At 39.3% G+C, this 10,700-nt stretch overlaps 1 protein-coding gene across 2 annotated transcripts; it reads left to right on the top strand.

The window, feature by feature from the left end:
• The first annotated feature begins 595 nt into the window (after window positions 1–595).
• On the top strand, window positions 596–8,379 carry LOC120556430 (photoreceptor-specific nuclear receptor-like). 2 transcript variants are annotated; one of them, XM_039796042.1, is made up of 8 exons: window positions 596–1,065; window positions 1,764–1,914; window positions 2,652–2,755; window positions 3,098–3,391; window positions 4,026–4,204; window positions 5,481–5,721; window positions 6,591–6,696; window positions 7,858–8,379. In XM_039796042.1, the coding sequence occupies exons 1-8, from the start codon at window positions 972–974 to the stop codon at window positions 7,988–7,990; spliced, it is 1,302 nt and encodes a 433-aa protein (XP_039651976.1). In that variant the 5' UTR covers window positions 596–971; the 3' UTR covers window positions 7,991–8,379. The 2 variants fall into 2 exon arrangements, with proteins under 2 accessions (XP_039651976.1, XP_039651975.1); XM_039796041.1 differs by having other exon boundaries at window positions 3,095–3,391.
• The last annotated feature ends 2,321 nt before the right edge of the window (window positions 8,380–10,700 follow it).

Raw genomic sequence — 10,700 nt, 5'->3', positions numbered from 1 at the left:
TTATTATTACTCAATGTATTAATTCAGGTGAAGTCAGACGTTTGTCAGATGTGTGTTGACAGTCAACAGACTGAAGTGTCATTTTTCCAGAGAGCTGGTTAGGGGGTAACACCAGGGGGGGGGCAGTTATGACCCTCCAAAGGTTATTGTGAGGTACATAAACTTGACTTTTGATTTTAGGAGGGGCTCAGGAACTGAATGTCGCACATGCCTGACTGAATCGACATTGTCATGAGGTGCCTTTGTTTCACTTCATGACATTTAAGGCAAGCTGCTCTGAAAATCAGGTGAGAACACCTTTTACAGGACTCTTCTCTATGCTGCATGAAGTAAAGAATTTGATTCATCACATCGTCGACTCTGTAATCTTTCCCGAAGAAATTTTTCCACAACTGTAGCTGTTTCTTTCCGTTTTTGTTTGCAGACATAATGAAGATCCGAGTCTGAGCAGCACCAGCGTTCTGGCAATGTGACTGATTGATCCAGTAGATGAACAGTAAAGATTAAGAGGATGACAAAGAAGCATGCTGCTTACACAGCACGTGGGGCTAATCCTCCCCCTGCAACCCCCCCCCCGGGCTCCCTTTTGAGGAGCTGCCACCGAGGAAGCACCCACAGACAGTGACGGACCCCGGCGGCCAGAGGGAGGACACGCAACCTGTTGACGTGAAACAAGTGTGAGCTCATGGCAGGACCCCAGCCCATCTGCATCTCCACATCAGAAGCTACAACACAGTAGAGGCTCAATTTACCATCTGCCCACTGGGGACCACAGGAGGCCCCTGACAGCTACTTATTTCACATTTTAAGTGTTTTTACTACAACAAACCCAAAAGGAACTTGAACTTTTCGTCTGTCATTCCTGGAAATTGTACCTTGAAAATTGACAAACTCCAGAGAAGAGGACTAATAGCTTTGCAACAAAGTTTCTTATCATTCGCCATCACTCCAGGAGCCATTTTTGCCAAGAAATGATGGAGGATCACCTGTTGAAGCTCCCCATGATGTCGTCCTTGTCCCCCAGTGAGTCTTCTTTGAGCGGCGGGATGGACGACAGCAGAGGAGGTACGAGTTTCACATGTTGACCAAGAGCAACAGGTGTCCAGGAAGCCTGAAAGAAGGGACGCACACTTGGCCTGTAGTAAAAAAATAAAAGTAGACTAACGGAGGTTTTTGATCACCTTGATTTTTATGTTTCTGTTTGAGATTCTCATAAAACTGTTTTGTGCCTTATTTCTGTTTAAATATTTAACATTTAACCATCCGTCAAAGAAAGTTGCATTAAATTAAACATCACTCAAGCATGATGATATGCACAGAAATTAATTTTGTGCATTTCTTAAATACAGTATACTAATTATTAATAATAATAATAATATATTAATGAATTATATATATATTATTAGTATTATTAATAATAATAATAATAATTAATTCAATACTTAATTAAATGTAGAACAAGACCAAAATAAATATGTATTATGCAACTGTAAGCAATTCCATCTGAATGTATGTATAATGAATGGGTTTATTTGGATTATTATCCGTAATCCTGCATCGTTTGTGTTAGTTGTTAATCTGCCTCTAGCCATTTTATTGTTTTAATTTCATAATCATCCACTAAGTGAGATTTTCAGGCCTAATTACGGCTGTGGCAATAGACTGAGCCGACAGTGCAGATGGCAGGCACGTGCATGAAACAATACCAGAGCACATGAATGGCACTAACCGACGGGCCCCTGTCACTGTGTTTTGACTCACAGCCAAGAGTCCATCGCCGGGCAAAGCCCTGAGCCCGGCTCTGGTCTGCAAAGTGTGCGGAGACACCAGCAGCGGGAAACACTACGGCATCTACGCCTGCAACGGCTGCAGCGGCTTCTTCAAACGCAGCGTGAGGAGGAGGCTCATTTACAGGCAAGAGAAAAACTTCAGATACCAAGATTAACAATGTCCCCCCCCCCCATCCCATAAAAGCCAGTTACTATACAAAGTGCAATACAGTATGGAAGGCCAGGGTCCTTTTAAGCACTTTTATCCAAAACATTCTCACAGCCATTAGATTTATATCCAACAAAACCCACACATTTTGTATAATTTCAGACAGGAAAAGATGGCCATGTTTTTCAGAACGAAATGTACATTTTTGTCACATCAAAACAAAATTAAATCATTTATTTTTTTCAACTGATTGTAATTGAAAATATATATGCTTGTTTCATTTGAGCATATTAATGCAAACAAACTTTTTAAAGTGCCACAAAACATGACTAACTTTAATAAAGATTTAGTTGTTGTTTAGTGTGTCTGTGTATTAAAAACCCTGTAATTCAATTTAGGACTAAAAGTAAGATTCCATCCCTTTAAAAAACAACAACAATATTGACAGTGAAGCTGTTTATTTGTTTAGATTTGAATTATAGATAGTATCTTTAAATTGTGTCGGAAGTTATTTTGGTGAAGGTTAGGCTATGAAGTATTTTAAATTTAGGTTAGGATTAAAGGTTTGTTCGTTGTGGCTTCAATTTCATATACAAGTGTGTAGGAATTTCAGATACATTACACCATAAGTATGTATTTGTAATGATCACATACAGTATTTCTGTTAGTTTTCAGTGGACTCTCCCTTTAAAGTCTTGGTTGTGGGTTAACAGGTGCCAGGCCGGTACAGGCATGTGTCCAGTGGACAAAGCTCATCGCAACCAGTGCCAGGCGTGTCGGCTGAAGAAGTGCCTGCAGGCGGGCATGAATAAGGACGGTAAGTGTGTTTAACATGAGTAAAGGTGCTTTTTACCAAGACATTTGAAGAATTTCAAAAAAACGAACATCAATTATTCATCTTTAGATCCAAATAATCACTTTACACATTGCTCTAGGACATACCTGGGCTATATCAGGCTGTTTGCAAATATACAATACAATATTTAAGAAGAAATGTAAAAATGCAGAAAATGCCGTTAGACCTCAGGGGGTTAACCTGCAAAAAATACATCAGATAATGCTAACAACTACACACTAACTACACACGTATCTCATGATTATTATTATGATTATTTCCACCTTTTCCGTCCCCATCCTGTCCTTTTCCTCTCTGCAGCAGTACAGAACGAGCGGCAGCCCCGCAGCACAGCTCAGGTCCGCCTGGACTCCATCGACGTGGACCCTGAGAAGGAGCACCTGGCCACCACACGGGAGCCCACCTCCTCTTCCTCTTCCTCATCTTCCTCCTCCTCTTCCTCCTCCTCCTCTGTCATCACGTGGCCCCACATTACCTCCTCCGTGTCCATCAACTCCTCCGCGGCCCCCCAGCGCTGCACCAGTCCCCAGAACAACCACCGCTTCATGGCCAGCCTCATGACGGCCGAGACCTGCGCCAAGCTGGAGCCCGAGGATGGTGAGGAGGGCTTGGGATTTTAGATCATATTAGATAGAAGGGATGCATTCATTTTATGGTGCGATTCTTTACGTCACCCCAGTTTTTGCATCCAAATCTGTGATGTAAATTCCACGGGAAAACTGTGTTTTAAGACCATGTTGTCCCCGTAAACTTGAATATTTGTGTTTGAAACTGGAAATATTGGGGCGAGACATGATGCAGGAGGGGAACATTCAGAAAACAGGGAGAGGAAGGCAGTTTTATTGGATGGGAGAGGTAGGGGTTGGTCAAAAAACATGTTTTGTATAGAATTTAATTTCATATAAATGCCAAAAGTCTACATAATTGTAACATGCCAAGTTAGTAAGAATATGAACAAATGAATACCTATAGGATGTTTAAAGGATGCTAATTTCACTGTGGGTCTTAATCACTAAATTAAATATGACATAACTTACTGATTAAGATTTGAGTCATTTTATCAGCGGCCCTCCTGACATTAACATGCTTCCGTTTTGCATGTAATATTCAGCATGTAGCAAGCCAGTGTTAGCATGTTAACAAGCTAACAGGCCAAAGTTAAAGTGTTAACATGCATACGTAAACTAGGCTGAGTTCTGCACGAGCCTGACCTCGTCCTTTCTGTTTTCAGTTGACGAGAACATCGATGTGACGAGCAACGAGCCGGAGCGAGCGTCCTCGGAGTACCACATGGCTCTGTACCCGTCCAGCTCCGAAAACGTGTACGAGACGTCGGCGAGGCTGCTCTTCATGTCAGTGAAGTGGGCCAAGAACCTGCCGGTGTTTTCCAACCTGCCCTTCAGAGACCAGGTGAGACTCATACATATACTGTACTGAATATATTTTTCTTACATTTTTTTGTTTTGACGTGACAAGTAAAAGTAAGTCATGATATATTGTTGTAAAAAAAAAATACTGACAACATTGATGTTTTCATTTGATTTTAGTTACCTTAACTGTAGTTCTAGTAAACAACAACCAAAAACATTCACAATTATTTAATTTGTCCATTTGTCCAGTCTTGTATTGTTAAGAAAAAAGGTTGTCAATTGTTAAATATTTTTAGTAGATAATTATTTTAGTTGTCAAATATTTTTGATCATAGTTTTCATTGACATAATTTGCACTGGTTGACAAAAAATGAGAATGGTCAAAATTTAAACTTGTGATATCTCGTAATTTTGACTTTGTAGATCAGGTCTTACGAACTAGTTATAAAAACATAATTAAATGAGATACTTAATCATATAAACATATAGAAAAACATTAGGAGTTACAAATTAATTATTTTGAAACACTATTATTTTGTAAACTGTGAAATATTAATTCATACTGTTACTGCTGATAATGATTTATTCTATAAATATGTATTATCATTTATCAACATGTTGTCACTTTTTGGCAGGAATGGCCTTCCATATAACCCTACTAACTACTGTGACTAACCAGAGAAGCTAAAAACAACTACATCTGCTTCTGAAAGAAACTTATGTGATCAACTATTTTTTATTTTTTTAAATAAAATACAAAACATACAACTCACAACATGAACAAACCCCCCTCCTCCCTCCCTTTTGTCATTACCACCCAACCCAGACAAAAATCAAGAAAAGACGACAGTAACTAGAATATTCCAGATCATTCAACAAAATAGTCACAAAATAAACAATAAACTATAAACCTAATAAACATATGTATATAAATGACAACACCAGAAGCCCATCGTACACATCTCTCCCCAGCACAAAGCTTCCTAGGAGCCCTCTAGAAAGCTCAGGTACTTTCCCCATTTTTTAGTATATACATCCAATCTGGCAAACCGTTCAGAAAATGTATTCTTAATTGTCACATACACACAGTACAATGTAGTACATTTTTATTTCTGCAATTTAACTCATCCTAAGTATATTAGAAGCAGTATATATATATATATATATATATATATATATTTTTTTTATATATATATATATATATATACTGTATGTATTAACAGCATCTGGGGACATGTGGCCAGAGGAGCCTAGGATTGAACCACCAAGCCACACAAACAGTTCTGACATCCCGACTCTTGTTGGTGTCCCACCAGGTGATCCTGCTGGAGGAGGCGTGGAGCGAGCTCTTCCTGCTCTGTGCCATCCAGTGGTCTCTGCCTCTGGACAGCTGCCCGCTGCTCTCTCTGCCAGACCTCTGCCCCGGCATGCAGGGGAAGACCAGCTACACCAGCCTGGACCTGCGCCTCCTACAGGAGGTCTTCAGCCGCTTCAAGGCCCTCGCCGTCGATCCCACTGAGTTTGCCTGCCTCAAGGCCATTGTACTCTTCAAGCCAGGTGAGGCCAACAGGATTCTAAGGGGCCGGCACTATAAATAATACAGACGTCGTTCAGGCTTCTATTTGGTGATATTACAACATAATAATTGCACTGCAATAATAAGATTCTGAGGGCCTAAGTGACTGGTTTAGATCAATAAATCGTAACCACTACCGGGCAGATTAGCTTTAGGATCCTAAGGATTTCAGTTTTTCCCTGACTTTTCCTTTAGCGCCGCTGCTGATCAGATTTTGAACATACTGTATAATGGGAAGATTACCGTAACCATTGCTGGGCAAATTCATTCTCCACAGAGGATGAGCCTGCTACATTTTCAATTCAATTCAATTTTATTCATAGTGTCAAATCGTAGCAGACATTATCTCAGGACACTTTACAGATAGAGTAGGTCTAGACCACACTCTTTAATTTACAGAGACTCAGGAGCAAGCATTTGGTGCAACAGTGGCGAGTCAAATCTTCATAAAAATACATGCTACCACATACAAATCATACAAATGCAATATTAAAACATAACCTAAAGCCCACCACATATCCATGCTTGAAATATAGCTGAGAACAAGGCCGTAAGGAAGCATTTTTAAATATTGGGGGGATGTGTACCCTACAATATACATTATGATTACTGCCTTGGCTGAGAACATTTTTGGTCTCATGGTAATAAACCAATTTCCCGTTAAAGACTTCATGGTCTTTTCTCTGTTCATTTTAGATATAAATAATTCAGTGGTCAGTATAAATGAGTGTAGTTGTGTGTAGAGAGACACCACCACCAGCTCATATTACACAGCTGTTCTTTCAGTATTGTTTTAACAGTATTTGTCTGAATTTGTGTGACTCACGTTGGTGTTTGCTCTCCTCCACAGAGACCCGGGGTCTGAAAGATCCAGAACAAGTGGAGAACCTGCAGGATCAGTCTCAAGTGATGTTGGGACAACACATCCGCTCCCACTACCCCAGTCAACCAGCCAGGTACCTTTAGATGTGTTTACACTCTCACATCTCATTTATCTGTACTCTTTCCTAAGTTACAAGAGTTGATTTGTGATGGGAAAATGACGTTTTAGGTTAGTAATCTTTCTGTCCCCCCTGCTTCCTCTACTTTGTATTTAAAGCTTTAGTGCGTAACTTTTTGCTCAATGGTGTTTTAAGCCCCCAATGTCGATTTCAAGGCAGCGCTGCGACCGCCGACTTCAGGGCACCTAACCCTAACCTTAACCCTAACCTGAGTCAAATTTTCTAACAAACTTTAAACAGGCAGAAACCTCAGACACAAACTTTCCTCTCGTACCACCCAGAGCTGACACCCAAAATGTCTGCTCTGCACACAAAATATTTTATAATCTTTTTGACTTTCAACTTTAACTTTATTGTCCCTTAAAGGAAATTGGCATTGCAGCCTGGAGAAGCATAAATTGCACACACATGTGAACTTAATAATACATAAAAATATGAAGATTGTGGCGTCCGGTGACTTTCCCGCGCAGAAACTTGAGTGAAGATAATTACCTCTTCTGAAGAGTCCATCATGTTTTGTTAATCCTCCGTATCCTCCTTGGCTACTAGTAACTGCGTGGAGGAGGGGGGGGGGCTTGTATCATGTGGATGTTTGGCAGTTTTGATGTCATTACTTAGAATTCCTCATGGGGGCGACAGAAATTATGCACTATAGCTTTAAGTTAATTATTTCCTTCTATCAACAACCCTCAAAAAGGGCTGTTAGCTGTTACAGTAGAAATTAGTTTCTAAAGAAATTAGTTTTTAAATGTCCCTCTTCCTCTCCACTTTTATTGAATGAATTTGTCCCTTTTTGAGATTTTTTTAAAGGTCTCACTTTAAAATCTTGGAGGACAGATGCCAAAATGTAAATGTTTTAGAGTGAGAACACGAGGCAGAATTTAAACTTACTTACGTAAGGACGGAAACAAAAATTAATACATATTAGCCCTGTGCATTGAAAAATATTGGTCTCAGCAATTATTAAAAATGCATGAACACAGTTTTTTGTTTAAATGTGATTTTATTGGTCAGCATTAAGACCTAAAAGACTTCCATGTTGACTTGTAATTTGGCTACACATTGTTTGTATAGTAGTGTAGTATTGTGAAGTTGATCATATTTTTGTTCATTCAGGTTTGGAAAGCTGCTTCTTCTTCTTCCCTCTCTGCGTTTTGTGAATTCTGAGCGGATAGAGCTGCTGTTCTTCCACAGGACCATCGGAAACACTCCCATGGAGAAACTGTTGTGTGACATGTTCAAAAACTAAAAACCATCACCCACACACCCGTTCAGTCATCAATAATCTTCATGTATATTTGCTTTGTATTCCTGTATACATATCAGAGAATCTGCATGCTGTTATTTTTTTAAAGGCCACTTTATTATTGTTTGTTGGTTCCACGTCAGGTCATTCTAAAATCAAATTCAGTTCCTATCATCATGCTTGCTGTCTATTTGTATCATATTTAGACTTTGATTTATGTCAGAAGAGACTCCTGTTCACATTTCATCCTCTAGTGTATCATTATTTTTGGTGACATTTACAATGCAGATCTTTATTGTTTGGTGATAGATGGACTGTATATCCCTACTGTCATTAATGTTATATTCATGTTTTCATGCCTTGATAAAGTAAAAAACAATGCTTGAAAATGGTTTTCGATTCGGTTTTTATAAGAGTTTGACAGGAGATGATGTAGCCTTTAGACTTTCACTATTTAGGAGAAATATTTTAGGCTGTTTTAAAGATATAAATGTGAAAAAAAGGAAAAATGACATTTGAAATATGATGTGGTAGCTACAACACATGAAAGGTCAGTTTACTGACACACTAATGCAGAGAACCATCCAAACAGCGCCCTCTTCTGTCTACTTTAACACACAAAATGCTCAACACACACACACACACACACACACACACACACACACACACACACACACACACACACACACACACACACACACACACACACACACACACACACACACACACACACACACACACACACACAGCCTTAACATAAAGTACAAGATGAGAGTTGAGTTGCAGTTTTTCTCAGATGTTCAGATGCATCGTTAGAAATAATCTGCCCCGTTTGCCTAATGCCAATTTCTTCTTTTGGTTATATATTCCAATTAGTTTAAGGGCCTGTTACAGTAAATGCTTTTTACAAACAGGAGTCCTGTCTTTGGGTAATAATTCTGCCTGGAGAGGCTGTTGTTAGGAGATGGATGGATACAGTGAAAGAAAGGGGGCTTCGGTCTTATTTGTTAATGGTAAATGTACCAAATATTACCATTAATGTGAAACTCTGTGCCACATATCTTTAGACACCCTGTATAGTGACAGTATTGCAGTATTACGTATCCAAATAGTCTTCTCTACTTTAAAAGGAGATGTGAAGGCAGATGGTTGTAGCTGAAGCGAGTGTTGGTGTTCCTTAACTAAATGTCAGTCTGATAAGAGATGTCACTCAGTATTTACTTCACCTTCTAAATCAAACACATGAAAAACATCAGACAAACATCAAACCCATTCAGTTTCGTAGGCCAGTGCTGCAAGTTGAATTGTAAAAGATGACTCTGGGCAAGAGAAGGGAATTCACAGCATTGCTTTTAGTCGAGTTATTTATTACTCTAATACTAAGAGCTTTAAGAACATTTGTCTTTACATAATTGGAGGCCTTTTTATGTTGTAATAGCAGCAGTTGAGTGTTGTGGGTCCCGTGCAAGGCCCTCAGTGAGAAAATCCTGCTGATCAGATCAGCTGGCATTCGCCAGCCTCTGTCATATGAGCGAGCTCACACATCCAGATTAGGAAACCTTGAACTCTCAAAGAGATTCGTCCCTTATTACAGCAAAGTGTGCTGTGAAATGTACCTTTAAATATTCTTTATGATGCACAAAATGAGCAGTAGAAGATTTAACCGGATCACTGGGATCTTTATGCTCCAGTTTGGTAAAGTTGAAGGGTTGTGATGGGTTTATTTATTGATTTTTGGAAATCAGCTGCTGTAACTGGGCACTCTTAATGTTTTCCTTAATTTCTTAATTTAAATTATAAAAATTATACACAAGTTCGGTGGCCAACAGGGGCAAACGCACTGCAACAACAACAAAAAAAACACATGCAAATAGACAAAACACAAGCAAATCAAGAAAACATCTTCATTAATTTGACAACAGATGTGCAGCATTTAGCAAACGCGCTGCAAATACACACAACAAAACCATATACATAATCGCACTGCAAATACAGAAACGATGCAAAATGAAAAGCATACAAACCCCGAAAACCAATGCAACAGAAAAAGGCTCCATCCAGTTTAGACAACAGAAGTTCTCCAGGCCTCTAGGGGGAGCACTAAGTGGAACAGTTTGACTTTGGCCCCCATGGAGGGTGTTTTCTTAAAGTGCTCATATTATGCATTTTGGCTTTTCCCCTTTCCTTTATTGTGTTATATATCTTTTTATGCATATTATAGGTTTACAAAGTGAAAAAATCCCAAAGTCCACCCCAAAGGTACTTACCATCTCAAACAGAAAACACTGTTGAAAAACTGCTCCAAACAGCTCTACTGTAGTCCAGCCTTTACTTCTGTGACGAAAGTTTGTCACTTTGTAACACACGTTATAATGCTCGCCTAGCTGCTAGCGTGGCACTCCCTCATACTCTGCTTCTGACTGGCTAGTAGTCCTTACCTAGCTACTGTGCATGTGCGACTCCCAACAAAGATGGAATAGAAGTGTGAGAAAAAATGCCTCAATCTTGCAAAAAAAAAAACCACAAAAAAAAAAAAAAAAAAAGGGGGGCAGAGTAGTAGAAAAAAAATTTTTAAAATTAAACCATGTAAACCTATTCTGGTACAACCTCCAAATACAATTCTGAACCTGAAAATGACCATAAGAGCACTTTAAGTTGCAGCGCTGTCAGCCACTGTACTTACCTCACGTGTAAAACGATCCACATTCTCATT

This window comes from Perca fluviatilis, chromosome 3 (genome assembly GCF_010015445.1).
Source record: "Perca fluviatilis chromosome 3, GENO_Pfluv_1.0, whole genome shotgun sequence".
Classification (NCBI taxonomy): Eukaryota; Metazoa; Chordata; class Actinopteri; order Perciformes; family Percidae; genus Perca; species Perca fluviatilis.
Note: the sequence above shows the minus strand (reverse complement) of the source record. Positions and strands in the feature narration are given on the sequence as shown.

What these genes read in the sequence shown, in the direction of transcription:
- LOC120556430 (XM_039796041.1), top strand. Translation starts at nt 972, where the DNA reads ATGATGGAGGATCACCTGTTGAAGCTCCCCATGATGTCGTCCTTGTCC. An exon ending in GGCGGGCATGAATAAGGACG is followed by an intron (nt 2,756 to 3,094) that starts GTAAGTGTGTTT and finishes TCCTCTCTGCAG; the next exon opens with CAGTACAGAACGAGCGGCAG. An exon ending in ACCTGCCCTTCAGAGACCAG is followed by an intron (nt 4,205 to 5,480) that starts GTGAGACTCATA and finishes GTGTCCCACCAG; the next exon opens with GTGATCCTGCTGGAGGAGGC.